Source organism: Leguminivora glycinivorella, chromosome 6, assembly GCF_023078275.1.
Source record: "Leguminivora glycinivorella isolate SPB_JAAS2020 chromosome 6, LegGlyc_1.1, whole genome shotgun sequence".
In the NCBI taxonomy this organism is placed as follows: Eukaryota; Metazoa; Arthropoda; class Insecta; order Lepidoptera; family Tortricidae; genus Leguminivora; species Leguminivora glycinivorella.
Window position 1 is genome coordinate 21,499,019 of NC_062976.1, and position 23,785 is coordinate 21,522,803.

At 35.8% G+C, this 23,785-nt stretch overlaps 1 protein-coding gene across 2 annotated transcripts in view; it reads right to left on the reverse strand.

The window, feature by feature from the left end:
• Positions 1 to 23,785, reverse strand: part of LOC125226887 (zinc finger protein chinmo) — a 135,084-nt gene that overhangs the window by 34,873 nt on the left and 76,426 nt on the right. For both annotated transcript variants that reach the window (XM_048131048.1, XM_048131047.1), the window contains exon 2: positions 5,019 to 5,164. In XM_048131048.1, the coding sequence (XP_047987005.1) occupies positions 5,019 to 5,139 (121 nt within the window). In that variant the 5' untranslated portion in view covers positions 5,140 to 5,164. The remainder of the gene's footprint in view (positions 1 to 5,018; positions 5,165 to 23,785) is intronic.

Sequence of the window (23,785 nt, forward strand, 5' to 3'; positions counted from 1 at the left end):
TGCGACACCAGATTTAAATATGCGATATAGTAGGAAAATATCACAAATTTTGCAACTTAACGGTAAACAATCTTTGAGTCATTTACACGTGCCTGTTTAAGGAAAACGCAATAACCTGTGCATTCAACGAACTAGAGTTTCAAGGCCAGGTTTTGTGATACTGAACAAGTAAATATAATAACGCAAAGTTCATTATCATTACATAACCAACTACACTTTTAAGTAATCATTATGATGTAGCATTTTGTACGTTGTCACTTTTTTAACACCCAAAATTATATCGATTGCAATCAAACCAATGATGTTTAAATCAACAGCATTATCACAGTCCCACCCTTTTTCCTCAATATCTGCAATAGGTACATACACTGTTATCAAATTAAATACACACACCGTTAAAATGTTGCATGCCAACGTCAAGGCCAACTGGGAAAAAAGTGCCAAATTTATCGCAAACGAAGTCAACGACCTTTTTATCATTTTAGCAAGATTTCGCGGACATGCATGTACGCACAACGTTCGTATTGACATCGTGTTATGAATGTTATGATAATATGGAGATAATATAATTTACAACTTTTACGATGGTACATGCACAGACTACAGGCGAGTCTAGTCCCACTTGTGAATTTGTCTATCGGTATCCTTAAGTCCGTATAGTTTAGTCAACTGTAACACTTTTTTTCTGTAAGGTACTTATTTGCTGGTAACGGATTTTCATAATAGATAGTTTGGTGCAGTATTGTAATTAATTATTAAAAATGATCATTGAGGAAAATGGGAGACAAAGGATACGCAACGCAAGCTTGTGTAAATTCGGATTGATGGTGGCAAAGTCTCGGAAACGTCTGTCGCCAAACGAGATTTCAAACTTTGAGAATCTTTCAAATATTTTCCATTGTTCTATTTGTTCTACTCAATTTGAACGTTGTGACTAAAAATGTAAATGGTTGGTTTTAAAATTAACCGTGTCGGATCTATTGTCATCATATACATTTCTAGCTTTTTTAAATAACTAGCTAAATACATATTTTAGCATTATCACAGACTACCCCGTTAACGCAATTGATGTTTATAATAAATATGTATGCGCATGTGAATTCATGCAAGCATTCGTACCAAACACGAAAAAAAGTGATTAAAGCATGTATTTAAACATTTTACATGGGTAACTTAAAGTTACTAACCCTTGAATCGACAGAAAATACGGAAAAAACGAGGAACAAAATATACTAGTATATTATTACTATCCAAAAAATTATAACATTTTTATTTTTTACAAGCTACCTTCATTTACATTAAGGGTTGTCAGATACTCGACCATCCCTCGAGCCTCTTGTCTTGAGCCATGGCCGCGCATTTTCAGCCCGCTGAGTTCTCTTCACTCATTGAGTTGCCAGTCTTGCCTACATTATAGGCATGTGAAGAAATAAAAGGTTAACTTTTAAACCGAACTAGGTCCTGAAATATGTACGTATGACATTTACCTTCATTCATCTTTATTAATTTATTTATCAGACAAGTTTTAAGGAAGTAGAAAGGATTTTGAATGATATTGACTATCTACATTTATTTAACTTGAAACTTGAGATTGCTTATCGAGACAGATGTCTATTAAGATACAAGCCATTATATTCAAAATTTGTTTACTTTACTTGAATAGTCTATAGGTATTATCTCTTATACACCCAAGTTTCATAATGTATTAATATAGTATTTCCTTCAAGATTAAAAGATATACAAGCAACGCATTGTTATCAAACATATCGAAAAAATATGGATCGGATACAGCCGACTTGAACCTGATTTTTTGCCCCGTACCAACCAACCAAGACTGAAATTGACGTCTGACACCATCCAAAATAAGACTTAGGGCGCGGACATAACTCCTTCAATATTTTGACGGACACTGAATCTTTTTACTAACTTTTTTTTTGTACTAACCTACGGAATCACTATACTGGGGACGCTATTGCACAACACCCTGCATTTTATGATTAAGCACTGAGACTTGGCACAGGTTGTTCCTTGGGTGGCCCTGAGTAGATAAAGATCGGGAGGCATCGAGAGCCCCCCTTAATTTAGGAGGGAAGAGGGGGGGAAGGCTGGCGCCGCCGCGCTTCTTTTGAAACCATATTTCTCTAAAACTATACAAAATAGGGCATGCGATATATCATTTTCGGATAAATGAAGGACGAGGAATTCATTTTTGGAACAAAAAAAATTTATTTTAGAACAAAAATACAAAATAAAATGGGAAAATCTGAAAAAGAGATTTTTTTTTATACATATTATTGCACATTTTATGAAAATTGTAATGGTTTTTTCTAAATAAAAAATATTATTTAATAGCTACATTTATCTAGTTTTAGAAAATGTATAATTTGTTATAGAAATATATTATAGGACGAGTGATAAAAAATAATTTACATCGCCCGATAGGGTGATTTGAATGCTCATTTCAATAAGTTTTGTCAATGATTTCAGGTATAATCACTATTTTTAACACACGAAAGCCGTAATAATTGTAGTTTATGGCTATTTTAGTGATTAATGCACTTAAAATAAAAAAAAATACAAAAATTATAAAAAAAATATTAAAAATGTGATAATTTTTTTTACATTATCCTATTTTGTTCTTTCTACACAATATATATCTAAAAGCAATAAATATCAATAAAAAGCCACATTTATACAGTTTATAAAAACATATAGTTTGTTATATGAATATATTACGAAACGCGAGATAAAAAATAATGAAAATGAAAATTTTAATGTACGGGTCAGCTTGCATTATTCGATGAGGTGAGGTAAAGGTACTACCCGCTATGCAGTGGAGTTCGTCTAGTAATACAGAAATATACTTATTCTAATAACGTTTACACATGTAGGTATATCACGACCCAGTACAGAAAATTGTAAAAGTCCTATAATATAGTTTATTTTGATTGTAAAATAAAATTGCATGTGACTTATATTACAAAAAAAATGTCTTAATCACGTTCTCCTCTCCTAAAGCAGTTCTGCATGCATAGGCTTGAAGATTTTTTAGTTTACTAGCAGAATTTAGTTACTTCCTTTGGGTCCCCTTAAATCGGTTTTATCCATCCATAAAAGATAAAATAAAAATCGTCATATTCTTCCTTTCAGTATCAATGATAGTTAGTTATTGCGCAATAGTGCCAGTGCCATAAAAAATAAACTAGATTCGTATTAGCATTAAACATTAATGATTTTTGAACTAAGACATTGCTTTGTACAAAGGAGAACCTCAAAAAATGGTCTGACTAGACGAAAACATATGTATCGGGGCTAGTACTCAAGGCTCTCAAAAAGTGTAGCTATTTTGAGTTATTCAAATAAAACAACATGAATAGTCTGAATTTAATTATGTATAATATATCACAACATCCACTGCATAAGCACATCAGCTCCGAACATTTAATTTAAAAAGTCTTTTTTTACGGTTGCACCTTACGCGGCACTGTTTTTTATTACACCTGCATCCGACAATTTCGAGGCATGTTTCTGCAGCAACAGGCAACGTTGTGGGCAAGTAGGCTCCCAAATCACAATTGTTACAGACTTTCGTCCAGCCACAAGTAGCAAATAATGGCAAATTTTGAATTGGGTTTAGTTGACCCCATAAATGGACACCTTGATATACCTATAACCCTTACAAAAATGGTGCAAGGCAGCTTTTGTCGGTGAAATGCTGTTAATTTGGCGGTCTTTTTTGGTTAATAACTATTTTCGGCACTCGTTAACCAAAGTACAGGACGCAGATCTGGAATAATAAATATGTCAAGTAAGAATTATCCATAAATTATGCAAATCATATAGATAACTACTATTTCACAAGATGTATTAGGATCAGATGTATATATCTGACCTATCATATCAATCGATCATTTCATGTAATATAAATAGTTAAATTCAGACTATATAGGAGTACTTATGTTGTTTAATTTGAATTACTCTAAATAACTACACTTTTTGAGAGCTTTGAGTACCTTTACCTCACCTTATCGAATCATACAAGCTGACCCGTACCGTACATCAAGATCGCCCTGCCACGTCACTTTCATTATTTTTTATCTCGCGTTTCGTAATATATTTATATAACAAACTATATATTTTTATTCATATTTATTGCTTTTAGATATATATTGTATAGAAAGAACAAAATAGGATAATGTTATAAAAAAGTTATCACATTTTTTTTTTAATTTTTGTATTTTTTTTATTTTAAGTACATGAATCACTAAAATAGCCATAAAATACAATGATTACGGCTTTCGTGTGTTAAAAATAGTGATTATACCTGAAATCATTGACAAAACTTATTGAAATGAGCATTCAAATCACCCTATCGGGCGATGTAAATTATTTTTTATCACTCGTCCTATAATATATTTCTATAACAAATTATACATTTTCTAAAACTAGATAAATGTAGCTATTAAATAATATTTTTTATTTAGAAAAAACCATTACAGTTTTCATAAAATGTGCAATAATATGTATAAAAAAAAATCTCGTTTTCAGATTTTCCCATTTTATTTTGTATTTTTGTTCTAAAATACATTTTTTTTGTTCCAAAAATGAATTCCTCGTCCTTCATTTATCCGAAAATGATATATAGCATGCCCTATTTTGTATAGTTTTAGAGAAATATGGTTTCAAAGGAAGCGCGGAGGCGCCAGCCTTCCCCCCCTCCTCCCTCCTAAATTAAGGGGGGCTCTCGATGCCTCCCGATCTTTATCTACTCAGGGCCACCCAATGAACAACTGTGCCAAGTCTCAGTGCTTAATCATAAAATGCAGGGTTCCCATACAAGACATAGCAATAGCGTCCCCAGTACTAGGTATAGAAGAAATATTACTGATACTGAATCTTTGTACTAACTTTTTTTTTGTACTAACCTACACGGAATCACTATGTATGATAGGTAGGTATGGAAGAAGCATTGCTCCACTTTTTTCCATCAAGCGAAATTATAAGACAAAGAGACTCACCTTCGCAGTATAGTGTGACGTCGGCGAGACTCTCCGAGTTCCAGAGGTTCGCGAACGACGTGGCCAAGTTTGAACCGAAGCTGTTCCATTTGAGGCAGTACTGCTGCTGCTGAGAGTCCATGCCCGGGCCGCCTCGGTTACCTTCCCTGTGAGCAAAATAATATTTTCAAAGTCGGTCCAAAAAAACGTTTAGAGGCTTGTTTGGGATGGTTTGTACTTCACTGTTAAGTGAAGTGGATCTGTTAGCCAATGTGATGCGGTGGTGCAACTGTCTTTTAGTGTATCCTACTGCCATGTAAAGATAATAATAACTATTTCATGTACTCCGAATTTGAGCAAAAAAAGCTTCAGCGAATGCGTCAGTAATTGTAAATATCCACCAGACTTTCTGAAATTTAAGCTTTAAGTTCGTCTCGCTCTTATCTCCAACAAGATTTGGAGATATTCATTTATTCAAAATACCGATTACAAATGAAGATACATAGACGTATACGTATTATATTCAGATTATATCAATATAATGATATATTTTATGAAGTGACGATGAACGTAAGGTGCAAGCCAGACAGAAAAGACGTGAGACGAGGTCGCATGGCGCACGCGACACGTTTTAATGAGGGTTCATAGAAAATGTATACAAGCGTCGAGACGCGAAACGTTTAGAAAAGGGGCACGAACGGGCACAAACGTGCCCTGTATTTACTCATACCTACAATCCTTCCAAATATCTGGTTCAAAGCGCGACAGACGTGCGGGGTACCTGAGGTAGGTTTTGAGTGTCATTACGACATTATCTCAATTATCTACAGCACCTATTTGTAATAAAATTAGTGTTGGAAGTTCTTTACATAACCTATGCATAACCCCTTTCCTTATCCTCTTTTACTTCACAAAAGTTCAGGACTAGATAAGGGAAGTTTTACTAAAGAAAGTCTAGGTCTAGACAAAACCTCTCACAAGTATTAGCAACGACACTTTGGCTGTAGTAAAAGTGTTCTCCAAACTGAAGCGCCAATCAAACAGTGAAGGGCTTTTAGTTTTTCCGCTTAATTCTAGTCACAAGATTACAAGTACTGTATTATTAATCCTTTGTTAAAAAGTTAGACCCCGACTTAGACCCTAACGAGACTCAGATTAGAAAGTCTTGTTTTGTAAAATGTAAATATTAAAGCCCCCGGAGGCTAATCTGGAATTACCAGGAGGATAATTTTGTCGGTTAGACTTTAATCTGCAAAGTGCTTCAATTATGATATCTTTCACGAGACTGCCTAAAAGATGGGATGACACAGTTACAAGACACAGAACAACAAATAACAAATGTATCTTTCAAATAAATTGCCACTTAAATGTTTTCAGCTGTTCTACAAATTCAACAGATGATGTGAACGTTGTCAGCGTCCTAAACTATACGGAATACATCAATCAATTCTACCTTTTCCCCTGAACGGTACCCAAAGCCCTTTACAAAGAGAAAAAGCACCAGTAAATCCATTATTAAAACAGCCTACCGAGTACCGGCTTTGCATATGAAATCCCTTAAAAATAAAATCAATGTACCAGGTAGGCCTTCGGGCGCGGGGCGGAAGGTGGCTCGGCCCAAGGTCGCAGGGTGAACAACCGGTGCATGATCGATACCGGGCCAGGCTACCATGAATATGTAATGGCGGTGACCGCTGGTTCCCACGGTTCAGCTCCGGTGCGTGGCGTTCAAATTGGTGCTGGCGCGTTTTGGCTACGAGGATTCGGTGGAAATGCTACTGGACTGGGAAGAAGATTGAAGATGCTGATACAGTTGGACCTTAAAACAGGTCTTGTGTAATATGGTGCTGTACAAGAACGGAACTAATCAAAGACTTCCTTTTATGAAACCTGTTCGGTCTTCGGTAAAATCAAACTAAGGAGGACCCGAATAATCTTTCGGATTTGTCCACCATTAAAGCGGATTTAGAAGTACATTAAATAAGTGGAAAAACGGATGAAAGCATCTACAACTGTATATGTGTGTTCTTTTCTTAGTATTAATTACAAATTCTTACCTAAGTTACTGATATATTTAATATATTTAAAGCATACGTATTAGACGGGCAGATAATGTTTTAAGCAAGTCTCATTATCAATAATATCACCGTCTTATGTCCAAGGGTATACACAATCTCTCCACTTTTGTCTAACCGAATTATTATTCGGCTATTGCCTAAACACGTGTAACAAAAGGTGTATTAATAAACGATGTTATTCCGAATATTAGGCACGAGACGACCGCCATAATCTGTCACGAAACAATAGTTTGAGGGATCCCAAAGGTCACCAAATACCCTTCATAAAGAAACTATTTAGGCTCAAGCTTTTAGGCAGAGTTTTACCAATAAGGTGGTACTTAACATATCGTATTACTGTCCTTCAGGGATGACACAGTAACACCAATGAGAGCCTATAGGATAAATAAATAAATAAACATTATAGGACATTCTTACACAGATTGACAGAGGCCCACGGTAAGCTCAAGAATATAATATATAAATACTTAATATACATAGAAAACATCCATGGCTCAGGAACAAATATCTGTGCCCATCACACAAATAAATGCCCTTACCGGGATTCGAACCCGGCACTACCGACTGCGCCAGACCGGTCGTCAAAATAAATGGATAAATGTAGGTAGGTTTTTGATCAGTAGGACAGTATTTTTTACTGTTAGAATAATATCTGTTTGACTTTCAGACAGTCTCATAGAAGAACATTAATGTTTAACGAGTATATTTAATGTGTCTAAAAGCCTCATGTTATTAATAATAAATGAGAATGGCGAGGATATGATTAGACCGCCTTTTGTTACTACTTTGGTAAAATTAGATAAGTATAATTTGCCTTCTGTCTTGGTGTGCCTTAGGCAGTAGGCACCCGAAGTGAGCATTCTCGTATCAACGAAAAAATCTTTGACACTTTTAACTTAGCATTTGGCATTTTTACCGTTTTTAAAGTGGGAAAAACTAAGCCAAGCAAATCCAACACCGCCATTCCTAAAACTTTCCAACACCAAATGACTTCATTTATTTTTGACCTTTAAGTAAAGAAATAAATATTATAGGACATTCTTACACAGATTGACTGAGTCCCACGGTAAGCTCAACAAGGCCTGTGTTGAAATACTATAAGAGTTATATATAAGACGCTACAGGAGGGGTCAATTCTCCATACAAACGCTCTCGACTATTTCCTCCCTGGTTTTTGAAGATAGAGCAATGATTTTTTCAACACAAATTATTATTATTTTTATCTGTGTAAAGACGCTAGAGCCCATCAAAAGTTTCCAAAAACGGCGTTATTGATTATGGTGTAACAAAAGGTGTGGTATTCAAAATTTGGAGACGATTAGCCAAAAAAACTTCATTGTTATTCAGATTTTCAAATTTCGTTACGATTGATTAAGTTTTAAAGGAGGAAACAGTCGAGAGCGGAACCGCGATTTTAAAGATTTTCGCTATATCTTTTAACTGAGTTGTTCTTAATGGTCAATTTTTTTTCGATAAATCTAGTTAATAACACTAGTATATTAATCTACAATTCCCAAATTGAGCGGGGGGGCTCCTTTCCATTTTAGAATGTTCGCACCTGTAGCGTCTTAACTAAAAGCACATTTTATATAAACAATTTTAACAAGGAACGCACAAATGCTTTTTTTCCATCATTATCTATCCCCCGAACTTTGCCAGTTATTTAACTCCAATCAATCTTCCAGAATGTGTTACCTCACGGGGGAAGTACGAGTAGTTTGCCCTCGCCCCCAAGCGATCATTAGTACTTATTACACCCCACCGCATTTTCCCCACCACCCCCAATTTGTACAGTGCAAGGGTTAGTGTAATCTGGCAGGTATCTGAAATTAAAATTACCCTCTCTAATTTAAAACTTAATCGGTGGAGAGTTGTAAACAAATAACAACTATCTTTTTAGTACAGATGGTGTCTTTTTACGCACTAGTGCGAGAAGTAGTTCATTATATGCCAGGTTGAAACTTCGGAGTGCTACCTGTACTGAAAAACGTCGTACGATACACGTGCGAAAAGGAAACTTAATTTTTTCGCACTAATGTACTATTGTTTATGAAAAAAAAAGAAAAATCGAAACTTCGAAGTAGATATGAATTGGATCGTTGCTTCTTATGACTCTTTTAGTCAGTTACAGATGTAGTACGAAAAGCTTTTCCTTCGTATTTTTCCGGAAACGTTCGTATTTTTCATGCTAGTTCAGATAGTGTCAGTAGTCTTGTACTGAGGCTGACTGAAATAGCATGACACGTTCGTACGTTTCCATAAAAATACGAAGAAAAAGCTTATAGCACTACATCTGTACGTCCTTGTCACTCTCTCTAAATTATATGTGCCCAAGCAAGATGCGTTTTAACACAACACAACATCAATTTGGATTGCATTTATAAAACTCTTTACTTTTAGACGCTCGAAAGACTGATTGAAAAATTGATTACTGGCTGGCGTCTGTAAAAAGTCAGTTTCGTTGGAAAATACGAGATTAAAACCTCCAATCCTATTTTGCAAAATGAAGTTGTGGCAGTAATGAGCAGGCGGTTTTTCGCGTTGCTTTTTCAATGCGTGTCTTGTGCCCCCACATCGTTTTCTGAGGATTTTCCTTATCTCTCCCTATGGCGATTAACGTTTGAAATGTCCGACCGCGTTCGTGAATTTTGGGAGTACTTGATCAAGGATACTTGTGGGCGTTGGTTGCAGAAATGTTGCTATGCAATTTAGGCACAGACGATGTTTAGGATATTTAGATATAGGCTAGAATAGATTCGGAAGGTTTTAGTAATATTCGTACATGTTTGAGAGGTACCTAAAGACAATGATGTCTGAAAAACATTATGAAGATAAATGACTATAATACTTTTAACGCACAAAACTATTTTTTATTTCATATGTTTGTCTATTCTGAAATCGCATACCTAATACTAATTGTATCTAATTGAAAGATCCTGAGAATACTGAATAAGATGAAAATCTAAAAGTCGACCGATTTCGCAATCTTATTGAAATCATCATCTAAAAACATTACTTATATAAACACATACTTAAACTATCTACTCACTTCCCTCGCCTACGTAAGTTCCAATATTTCATCTCAGAAACGTCTGACAAAGGTATTTCTGCACCTGTTACCAAGCGTCACTGTAATAATTTACGCACAGGCTTCGTAGGCCGAATGCAGTCGATACTGTATCGATTAGATGCCCAGCTAACTGTATATTGGGCGTGAATATTTGGACTTTATACTGTTGTAATAAGAGGCGTGTATATTTGGGCGCACATTTGCATGCGTGCACGTATATAACGTCCAGTATAACTTGGTCGTTGATTGGAGTACCTACGTATTGATAGTGTAGTGTATTTTTGGGAGGGGGGCGATTCTGGTTAGGCTGGTCGGTGTATTTCGGCTACGACCTGGTTCCGGCATGCAGCACACGCGCAAGCGTGGTGCGAGGGGCGCGGGGGGCGTTGCACTGAGTTGCGCAAAGTATCGCCGTTGCAACGCCTCGGTGTTGCTCGAGGGCCTACCGCGGAAAACGAACATCATCAGCTTGTCTATCGCTCAAGCGTATTTGAAGGATAGAGTTGCAGATTGGTTTTCGATGCTCGTAGTAGGGCCTCTGTTATCTGCCGCATTTCCTTAATGTTGTGCATAATATGCACCAAGATCTTATAGTTTTCGAAACTTTTATCTCGCTACTGGTCTCAAAACTAAACTTCCTAGCAAAAAAACACGGGAATGTTTTCTTGATATAAGGTCAGTGCGGGCAAGACCGGCATAGTTTATTTGAAATAAAGTTTGAGTGGATAAAACTCTATAATTAATGCAGTCTGGCGTAATGCGCATGGTCCTATGGGATAGCAAATATTATATTTTACAAAGCTTTTACAGTATTTTGGTGAAGTAAGGTACTTTTAAGTGATAAAAATCACTTTTTTTAAGGCTCGGCGGGTTGACCGTCCTCCCGCGATGAGCACGGAAAGACCGTCTAGTGCTTGTTGTCGCGTAATTTCATATGGGACTAGGTTCCAAAATCATGATCATTGTTATTTTACGTAATAACGGGGCAGAATGTGCTAGATAACTATTGGGTTGGCACAAAAGTAATGACACACTCTACAAAACTCTATACATTTCCTTTCTTAAGTTAATTGTTTTCGATAATATTCTAGTATGTTGTAGAACATTCTAGGTACTTCTAATGTGAGGGTATATAAAGCCGCCCTCGTGATTGGTTTAGTTAGATTGAAATAAAATGGACGAGCGACAAGTTCGAACACTTTACTTATACGAGTACTTATTTGGCCAAAGTGCGCGGGCTGCAGCTGACAATATCAACACTGCATTGGGCGCTGGAAGTACAAGCCATGCCACGGTGTCCAGATGGTTTGACCGTTTTAAATCAGGAGACAGGAACCTTGAAAGTCAGTCACGCTCAGGGCGACCACCTGCATTCAATGATGATACGCCGCGAACTACAGTCGAATCCTGATGCTACTACTCGTGAATTAGCGGAAGTACTTACCTGCAGTCACCACGCTGTGGAATACCATCTGCATGAGCTTGGGTATCGAAAAGTTTTGGCTCGATGGGAACCGCACATCCTTACCGACGCCAGTCGTGCAGTCCGTGTCGCCATCTGTCAATCACTTTTGCTGCGACCCCGACGTAAAGAGTTTTTGACTGATCTGGTTACGGGAGATGAATCATAGATTTATTATGAGAACGATACACGTCGTGCTTTTTGGCTGCTTCGAGAAGAAACGACACCAACTCAACCGAAGCTGAGTCAAAAGAACCGCTTAAAAGTTTTGCTTTGTTGTTTCTGGGACTTGCAAGGCATGCTGTTTCATGAACTATTACACAATGAAACTGTAAACGCTAACAAATATTCAACACAGCTCACCGAACTATCTTCTGATATCAAGAAAAAACGACGAAGACGAGCCACTGTAATTTTACTACATGATAACGCTCGACCTCATGTCGCATCTACCGTTTGCCAACAGCTGCAGAACTTGGGCTGGGAGACGATACCCCACCCACCTTATTCTTCAGACCTCGCACCATCAGACTTTCATTTGTTTAGAGCCCTGATTCAACATTTGCGGGGTAAACAATTCAATGATTTTCATGATGTACAGGTGGAGTTGAACAACTTTTTCGAGGCACAGCCATCAGAGTTCTGGGCGAAAGGCATCCAAACTTTGCCGGATCGTTGGCAAGAAGTCATAGATGCTAATGGTGATTACATCATCTTCCAAGCTTTTTGTATTGTAATAATAATAAAAAATATAAAACGTATACTAAGTGTCTCATTACTTTTGTGCCAACCCAATAATAAAATAACGTTGAAATTTTGAACATATAAGCATTTTTCTATTTATAAGGCAAGACCGGCATAAGTCCCGTAGATGAGGTTCATAACCTTTTCTTTTCAGGTCCACTGATTTTCCAACGAACACCTGCGAATACAATTTAGTCACGATATTACAGGCTCATATAAATCCAACTACTTATCTGTTTTTGAAACTATGTTAATTAAGAAAACGTAATAGGATATTAAGATACGTGAATTAGTTTGGTAACATTTCTTAGCAATGCTTGGTTTTGCTATAGTCACTACAGTATGAATGAATGCGTAATTTCTTTTCATCACACTCTCACACTAAATGTGATTTTACACGCAGGCGGAGCGTGAGTTATAGAAAAATCGTTCTCCCAAGGGAGTTATGAAATTTCTAGTACCATTTTTTTTATCTTTTTACATATTTTTATGATGCAAGTGTGATGAAAAACATTGTGTGTAACTCGGGGAGTATGAATATTACAAACTCGAGTCTTGGAAGAGCTGAGTGGTTCTTTTCTGTTCAAGGATTTTATGTTGCCAGTATAACATGTTAATTCAACGAAAAGAGTTTTGACATTATATTTCATGATCGTTTATAAATTGTTGTAATTTCCTCATAGGTGACGTGAAAAATTATATATGTCACATGGTAGCAAAATTATTTCCACCTTGAGCGTTAATACTTGAATCCCTCACTACGCTCAGGATTCTAATTTTGAATCCCGAGCGTAGCGAGATTAGAGATTCCTTTACTTCGTTCAGGATTCAATAAACACCCTTTGCCCCATTTTGCTCGATTACGACTTCAAAAACTCATAGTAGAGATTCAGATGTCATTAATACATATGTAAATATTTACATAAATATTTGTACACTTAATACATAAATATTTGTTTCAGTTATTAAAAATAGCAAACAATATACAAGTCATGTCTATACATCTTCCGAAGAATGTATTGATAGAATCTTTTTTTGATGCACTTCCTAACGCCAGCGTATATAGCGACGAGGAAGACGAAATGATTTTGCTTGAGAAGTGCACAGTTTGTGCCACTAGTCATAGTTTCGATATGACCCTCTGTGCCTCCAGGGTTCAGTTTCTGCCGTCTGACGAACAACCTTTATCAAATATGTTTTGTCAAGGGTGCGCAAATATTATGTTTTCTGTTTAAATAAATAATTGGATTCAAAATGCTTACTTTTATTTCTAAAATACATAACTCTCTTTGAAATATTTGTCGCCGCAAGTTGCACAATCTATACAAACACTACCAACTTAAATATGATGATGAGTAATGCAGTGTAAGTAGGCTTAAAGACTGTATCGTTAAGTATGAAGACAACTTTGAGTAGCCGTATTTATTTGCTATTATATTTTTTTCTTATAACAAGCCATGGGCTTAATCTTATACTTTTAAACGAGCAATTCTTGTATATTTATTTATTTATTTATTTATTTATTTATTTATATATACCGACGATCTCGGAAACCGCTCTAACGATTTCGCTGAAATTTGTTATGTGGGGGTTTTCGGGGGTGAAAAATCGATCTAGCGTAGCCTTAGATTCCGGAAAACGCGAATTTTCGAGTTTTCACGAGTTTTTCTTTCGCGTTAGTAAACGTAAAATATGGTCGTTAATTTCGCCGCGCGCGCATTGATTCCGCTTAGCTCAGTCGTACGAGGTCGGCCTAATGTACGCAGATAGATCGTTGGTGTCAGGGTTTCGAATCCCGGCCAGAAATTAAGTTTTTGTTTTTTGTCTTTTTTTTTGTTTTTGTATTTATAAGAGTTTTTTTTATCTAAAGACGTGATATATTAAAATAGAACCGAGCGAAGCTCGGTCGCCCAGATATTAAGGCACATAATAAGGTACACATTTTATCCTAGAAACTCGACGTAAAGCATATGGTTTCGACAGTATTGACTTAATCCTCCCGAGTACCAATTACGATTCCGGACAAATGCTACTAGAAAATTCACAAAGTGCGTAAAAGACGATACGATTGCGAAAAAAATTGTATGGTGCGAACCTCAACGACACATGATCCACAAAGCAGAATATCTGGACATAGTCTAGCCACTGTTATTTAAAAAAAATATAGTTCAGGATCTGTGTAAGGCGGCCATTTAGAGAATGTGGCATGGTGCTTACTCTAACTCCGACTTTGATGTCGAATTTGACTATCATACATTGTTTATATCGATCTGGTTTAAGCACTGTTCAAACACCATGAATGTCAATTAGACTTTGGCCTATGGCAAATTTTTTTATCTGTTTCTTGAGAGATTGGTTGGTTGATTTTTTTATCTGTTTCCTGCTAGCATCAAAAATTTACGGCAATCCGGAACGTTGCTCAAAATTGCGTTTTTTTAAATTATATAAATTCGCCGCATTTATTCTACAAGTACCCAATCGGAAAAACCATGAATAGGACTCTTAAAGAATATATTTTGGCAGCATATTAACCTTTGTTTGTTGAAATCGTACAAAGAGTCATTGAAATATTCTCAAATTAAGCCAGATAGGGGTTGTCCGAAATTTATTTGCTAGACCTTAATAAAAGTACCATAAAGTCCCTAAAATAAAAAAAATATCAGACCTTCTTATATCAAATAGTACTTACCAATACCTTAAGATCATACTCTCGGAACATAATAATACAAAATTATGCACATGTCAACATTTAGACGAGGTTTGTTTTGTCCTTATACTTAACGATACAGTCCTTAGTTCTGTTCACCACTTATAATTCTTCACAACTATGCCATTTTTATTTAATACTTTCGAATGATATTAGTAACACCATACGAATCATTACCAAAACTGTATTTCGAAGTTAAAATCAAAAACGGTACAACTATCATAAGCCAAAAACGTACTTATATATTGATATTGTTTACACTCGACTTATTTCCAATAAAGCCTAAAAAAGGTTGGCAACTCCTTGTTTATCGTATGCCGGTCTTGCCTTTCTCTTTTATGCCGGACTTTCTGAGTAGGCACAATTTCTAAGTTACATATTTCAGAACATAAAACAAGAAATTGAACGCGTTTTGAGTAGATTAATAGTACTAGTCAGAAAGAACGGTTATTAAACGACTACGTTACATACATGATATACAAATATTCCGACAGCTTCTATTTTATTTTATTTTTTTGCGGAACCATGTTGAACTCGATGCTCGAGTTCGAAACACGAATCAAGTTTATTGTTAACTAGTGTTCGTCCTAGGGATATGTATTCAAGACCAATGGCTTAAGAATGAAAAACTGGTATACCTTCGGAGGTGTGAGAGGCGTAGATATATAAACACAAAAGTTATTGTCAATAGACGGTCTTTCCGGGTAGACGGTCTTCCCCACACTGACCTTATTGCAAAACATTCTAAAATTATATTATTACATGACAATCATATCTAATCAATGAAAGATATACTTAGTGTATTGAGTGTAGATAATATTGTACCTACCTACTGATTTTATTAGAAACATAATAGATATTATACTTAATCTTACAATAAATAATATGGTTTTTTTTTAATATGTTTATTATATAATTAGGTTTATCGGTTTTTGATAAGGTGGCAACTAAGGCCGGATAGCCGTTCCCATAATTATACGCATGTATCTTCTGTCTATTTATTTTCTAAAGTATTATTGTTGTATGAATATTGTTTTTTAAACCAAATCTTGACGTGTAAAATGGCTTTACAAATAAATGAGTATGAGTATGAGTATTACGCACTTCTTACCGGAAAAAACATAGATAGTAATACAATTTAAATCTATAAAAAGCGACATGATTGCAATAGGTAAAATTAGAAGCTAAGGAAACGACATTAAGTCATTAAAAGACGAAATACAGCATATCTGGGTCACATATACAGAAACAAGAAATACGACTTATTACAGACAATTATCGAAGGAAAATTCAAGGGAAGAAGAGGGAGAGGTAGACCTAGATATAAATAGATAGATAACATTAACCCTTTAACGGGCAAGACTCAAAAAAATCGTGAGTTCGAACCTCATCCTGTAGTCCTAAAACTTCTGTACAGGAAAAAAATACAAAAAGATAATCATACAGGGTGGTCTTTTTTGAGACCAGTGCCCTATAAAGGGTTAAAGACTGGACGCATACGAAAGACGCAGCCAAGATGTTGGCAAAGACCAGAAAGCTTAATGCCATGCTGACCGCCGACGCCCATTAGATGGACATGGCACCACAAGAAGAAGAAGGAAACGACTCTCATTGGTAATTAAGAAAAACTATACTATAATATACTACTGAGATTGGGATCGTAGAAAAAACTCAAACTTTAAATAAAATAAACGATACAACATTTATGTGCGATAGTCTAAATCTGTTTTAATTTAGAGTAATGCAAGCAAAGCTTTTTCCTAGAATCCATACTATTATTATAAATGGGAAAGTGTGTGCGTTTGTTTGTTTGTCCGTCTATCACGGCAAAACGGAGCGACGAATTGACGTGATTTTTTAATGGAGATAGTTGAAGGGATGGAGAGTGGCTACATAGGCTACTTTTTGTCTCTTTCTAACGCGAGCGAAGCCGCGGGCAAAAGCTAGTAATTTTATAAAAGTTTATGTACTGCAACTGTACTGTGAATTAACCATCACGAATGAAATCTACGTTCTTTCTTCTATCAAAACGCGTAATAAGCAGGTACATACATCTAACGGTTTCTAAACAAAGGCTTGCACTACGCACAGCCTTTACTACCGCCCTTATTCTGCGATTCAACGCACAATAATCTCAAAACTGCAAGAGAATTGTTCTAAAAATGTTGCTGCGAGTCGTCTCGTTACAGTTTCATCCGAGTTTCGTAAGCGGAATCTACGTACAGTCAACAACACAGCTGTGAATACAAAGTGTCAAAAATGTATACACGCCTTAATGTACAGGCAGTCAAGTTCTGTATACATATTTTTGGCACTTCTGTATCCACAGCTGTGTTGTTGACTGTACTGCACACTTATGCCTTGTTCCCCCTTGCTCGTATATCTTATGACTTCTTTTGGAGGACATAAATTTGTGTCTTATCATAATGACGTACGGTGGAAAGTGTAGTACCTCGCGTTTCATTCTTTATTATGGTAGCAATAGATTGTCTTTGTAACTAGAGTACGTAGCCGAAATTAACGATGCTCTAAGAAACTAGTGTTCATTGTTTCGTGTACGTACGCTTTGTTCACGTTTGTGGAATAGCTACTAAACGGCGTTTACGCACCGTGGGAGCTTTGGGCTAATTGCATTACATTTGCGAGATTGCTTTAAAGCTATGTTAACATTTCTGAGAAACGATTTAATTTGACTATTGACATTTTTCAGTAATTCATTAGTTGTAAATTGGTCTTTGCATTTTCGTTTTAAAGAAGCGCAGGCTAAACTTTAATTCACGAATTTATAACAAAATGTAAGTCTTGACAAATACAGAGTAAATTTAGTAGTTTCTATGACAGCAATCAAATATCAGTTTCAAAACCGTCAACAAATTATCTGTCACGAAATCATATTCCCAAACCGAGCATGGCCAAAAAGCGTTCTAAAACAAAAGAAAGCGCATAGCTTCCATCCCTAACCGCAAATCTACCTCACTTATCAAAAAGTCATAAATCATTATAGAACTTGTTGGTAGATACGACCTTTTGATAACAAGTCAGTAGAGTGGGTCACCGCGTCACTACGTCATCATGACGGAGAAATGCATTCTGCGGTGGTGAAAGAGAGGCGCGGCACTCCGGATGACCGCCGATGCGTACACGCACCCATTTTAAAACTAACCTTTTCATCTAAGATCTCCTATACTAGATGGAGCTCTTTCATATCTAGTCGGGTAGTCGACTCGTCCTATGTTACTTGAGCCCTTTTTCTTTAACAAGCCCATGCGTGTGAAGTTTTTTGTTTTTTGGATGCGTCAGTACTTGCGTTTGGTGCCGTTTGCTCCGAGATTATGTAAACTAGTGGGTTTCGACATAGTCGCTCTCATACAAAACGGGTTTTCTAATTATTAATTTGAATTGGGCTTGCATCCGCGTGTTTAGATTTTATGAGTACTGTTTAATTGGCCATTTTATCAAGTGTAACTGTGTTGATATAATCTATGGATAAAGTAGCAGGGTGTTATTGTACACATTTGTTATCTTATATTACAAAACACGTGTAATAACGATAAGTACTTACTACGACATTTATTATGAAATGACTTTGTTAAATCATCTGACATTTGGAAGTCAATCTATTTTGGGCAATAAGTGTAATCATTATGATAGAATACATGTAAAATGTTTATTTTGACATAAACGTGCCTGCATTTTGAATAACAATAAAATTACCAAAGCACTTTGAACTAGGCCAGTAACTTCAACTAGGTACTTAAACATACTGAAACAGTACAGATAAATATAACAAGAAGATACTTAGGAATGTATCTTCTTGGTATATTTCTCAGTACCAAAATTATCAACACAAGACACGTACCTACACCAATGTGTAAAGTTCAGTATTTATAGCAATTTAAAAAGCAAGTAACTGCATATGTAACAATTGTAAACAAAACTTTCTATGGCGGTTTTCCTGCAGTACGTGCAGGGCAGACAACGCCGTCAAAATAGAAAGTTGCACGCACATTGCATCGCGTCCGTAGACTGCCTCACACAGGCTGTATTACTATCGGTTTGCTTTCGGTTTCTTACCATTGTCGCGTTTGTTCCAGAGTTAGTTGGTGCGTATTGAACAAACGCGGAAATGGTATGTAGATTGCTGGCAATTGTATTGCCCGTGTAACAGCACCATAAGTTCTTCGCCCATTGACAATCTATCCGGTGACATAGTCGGGCCAAGCGAACTATGCAAGGGATTGGCAGAGTAATGTCATAGTTAATGTTAGGTATAATTCTACGTATGAATTTGAAATCAATATTCCCTCAATTGTGACTTAAACAAATGCAAATTTAATTTCGATGGTTACAATTTACGTATAGACAACACGATTATTATTTCCATTATAACTTATGTAAAAGGACTAAATTATATTAGGTAGATTTTATATCTCTTTTAGGTCTAAGAAGAAATATTCAATATTTTATACACGTATTTTGCTGCGCAATTTGTTGTTTGTGACTACTACATGTTGATCACTGATCATCAAATGCTCCATCTATCGGCACGAGATCAGTGATCGCATTGTACCCGCTGCGTAGACTGCGCGAGCGCATGGTATCGTTCAGAAGTAACCGACGTAAGTCACGCATACTTCTCTTTGCTGTGAGCCGTTGGAAATAAAACTCACATACGCATTAGATATTCAAAGAAGCCGCGATAGAATCATGTAATATAATGTAGGTAGACGAAGTTCAAGTGAATCTTAAATGTACGATTACGTAGTTTTATGGTGTGAAAATTAGGAAACTGTGTTTCTGTTTTAAAGATGCGCGACGTATCAATACTCTTACCAAAAAAAAAACACTTCAAATCAAGAATTGAAATCATCTTGATTTTAATTTAATTAGAACTTATTTGGCACATTTCTTGTTTCAGTAAAGTTTAATACTGTCGTTTATATTTTGTATTGCACGATACTATAGATGTACCTACAAGAGCGGGTTCGCGTTGGTCGATGAAAAGTCCGGAGAGAAATATTCCGTTTATTAAAATATTAAAATTTTATATGAATGTTATGAATGTTTTATCAAATGCACCCGGCCACGACGGTTCTCAAAAGTGCACTAATTTTAGGTAAGGTACAGCGGGGCAAATCTCGTCTTGCAAATGTAACTGGTCCATTTTTTCCATGTTTTGCAATGTTTGCATTATTAAATAGAGTGTCCACCGGTTCTATATGGTAGGCGTGTTCAGTGGATACATGTAGAACTCAACATGATAGTGTATTAATGGAAAAAAAATGGATTAGTTACAATTGCCCCCCGGTCCAGATTTGTCCCGCTGTACCTTGACTGGACTTGGACTGCACACGTGCCGGCATCGAACAATAGATATGTATGTACTTAATAACTTACATAAATGAAATTTCCTATAATGCTATTAATGCTACACCTGAATTTAATAGCGCAACAGTTTTTAGATGTGAAAAATTGACGGAAAACTCTTTTTTAAACACACCTGCAAGTGTCAACCATAACAACTAGAATTACGAAACCGTTTAACGGGTATGATTGAGTATCTATAATTATAATTAACGCAACAGATACGGTAATAAATAGCAGTGTCATAAAAGTGCACATTAAGAACTTGTTCCGCTCAACGCCCGTTGCAATTCATGGGTGACAACTTTCGGTTTAAAATGAAAACGTTGCATAATAATCAATTAATAAATTTGTACTATTATAGAGAATATTTAGTTTTAAACGTTACCTTATTGATAATACAATTAGCAAAAAATTTCGTTGAAAAAAAATTACCAACAACTTTTTCTAGTGGTATTTTTTTCTGAAACTTACGAGTATGTATCATTTAGAGTTTATAACCCTAAAGAACTCATTGAAATGACTCATTGAAATTATAATGAAGCATATTATACGTCTTAATAGTAGATACTAACTGTTGGTTATCACTACGATTCATATCAGATTCAATACGGTTTGAAACTCGTTAAATATACCTTACATGCGTCGAAACCACTTCAAAGTAAAAAAACGAATGAGAGAAAAAAACTAGCCAATAACAAAATAATAGGTATGATTGGCTATACTCAATTTAAATACATAATAACAGATCATAGGCATCGCTCACAAAACGACTATAACATACTGATTGAACGATACCTAAATATTTTATGCGTGCCCCACAGAATTCACAATAGTACTCTTATTCCGGGTAGGGTGACCAGAAACCGGGTGTCTTCACAAAGACATAATCCTTGACCTAATTTCCAAAATGCAGACACCGGTTTTGGACAACAGTCCCACACAGGTCATATTACTTATTGTTTGCACAGTTAGCGATGGAAGAGTGCCGAAATTACATGATATTTCTTTGAAAATTTTCAATGCTTGTGATCGTATTCATCACTTTCTAGGAAAATTATTAAATGAAAATCTTTTACCATTTATGTAAGGACGCATTAGAAGTATAACACTTAAAGTTCTCGCGATTTGTACACATATTTAAAGTCATACACAGGTCGAACGCGATTAATTAACATTATTTTACCTTTCTTTCAACGTCAACTGGTCGCGGAAGATTGACGTTCCAGCAAAGTGTCACCGGAGATGTCAACAACACAAAACTACCCGATATTAGTTTGTATAAATGTTCGGGGTAGACAAATACCGAAACCAAACTTTTTTGCCTTTACCTTTTTGTTGATATTCTTTATTTATGCCCACTACTAGTTTATTTCCTGTAACACAAGTATTAAATTCGTTTGGGGAAATCCGATGAAAAATTAATCCTATTATTGAATTGGTAATGTGGTTTCAGCACATACTGATAACCACGTAAAATGTGGTTTTAAAGGACGAATTTAGAAATACCACTATGTTACACATAGTCGTGTCATGTCATACTTGCGTAGAACAGCAATATTTTGAACCAAATAATAATAATTTCTTTTGCGGTCAGCGGTTTTACTACAATCATTCCCGATGCACCCGTAAGGGCCATTTAAAAGGGTTACCGACTAGGATCCACGAAAAATCATAGTGCAAGAAAATCTTCGAGACTCTTTGGGCGCATTCTTTCGGAAATTATGGAAAAATACAAAACTCGTACCTAGACATCCTAATGTTGTTTTGCAAAAACTAAATTAAATGCGCAAAAACCAATGCGATTCTCATCTGATCTAATATGTAAATAATTCAAATTTACTTCAAGGTGGGAAGGCGTCACCTACAAACTATGTTACCTACCTGTTTATACATGTTTTACAATTATTGTTAGACCCTGTTTTTTTAACAATACCTATTGAAGACTTCAATATTAAGTGTTTAATTGGAAAAAAAAATGTAGTATAAATAAAGTCTAAATAAAATAGATCATAAAATATGAAGTAAATGGTAGAATTTTACTGTAATAAATATATTTATCGCTTGTTTGTATTCCACTATACACACTAAGAAAAATCCACAAGTATACAAACGTCCATAACCTATTACAACCTCCTAAAATAAATTGTGGTGTACCTCTTAAATAATAATTATTGTACATAGTCAAATAGTACCCTATTGTTTTATTATCGATTTTCCTTGACACATGACATAGTGATTTACATATGTAATTGTGTGTTGGTGTGCACGCATCGCAATAGATATATTTAGGTACCTACTTACTTCATAATGACAGTAAAAAACATACGTTTTTTTTTACTTTGCCACCGATCTTTTTTTAAACGCGGAGATTAGGCTTTTTTCCTATCACAAAGTAGTACGTAATGTGGAGTACTCTACCTACACCTACTTAAAAGAAAATGGTATGTATTAAAAATTTTTTTTTTCTTTCTAGATTATTTCTTTGCGATCTTGTACTCGTAATAAAAAATGGGATATCAACAAATTTTAAAAATTTCAATGAACTTTTGAATGACCGACTCAAGGTTTTATCATATTATTCTTATGCAATCTGTCCAAATAATATAACTTTTATTGAAAACAGTGTTTTAATTGTTGCATTTAATTATATTTCCGTAATGAGTCATGTAACGTAGTGAATCATTTCTTTTGTTACTATTATTTCAGTACAAATCTTAAAGAAATAATATTTATTCCATTGGTTAAGAGTTCACGTGTGCTCAAAGTCCAAGGTTTTTTTTTTCAATATAACGGAATGGCAAAAAATATGATTAATTATTACTATTCGTATGCTATTAGGCGGTCGCGGTTTCATATTAAGGAAGACTTTCCTTCGGCGAGCATCCTTTCTGTAGGATTAGGTTCCACCGACCACCAACTATCTTCGATAAACTCATCGACTCTGCAACAGTATTTTCATCTGAACATAATCGATTCTGTCTTATGAACAGCTTTATACAGAGCGTTCTAAAGACGTCATACTACATAAACATGAATAGCAAAAATCAAAGTAAATACAGTCTAATTTGTCTATAAGTCGCTTTAATTACGACTCGCAAGATCCCAAATATCGTCCAACATTGGCCACACCACGCACACCAACACAAACTCCGATGCACACAGACGCACGACCTCCGTTGCGTAAGCGTCGCGCCTCGAAGGTCCTGCCGTCCTTGGCCCTCCCGGCCCGAGGGCTCCCGAGGTCCCAGAGGCCTTGAGGAAATGAGGATTATTACAACGGTCACAAACGTCGCCAGAGACAAAATGAGATGATAAGGGCTGATTCAGACGGCAACCTCACATGCGACAACGTAGGATGAA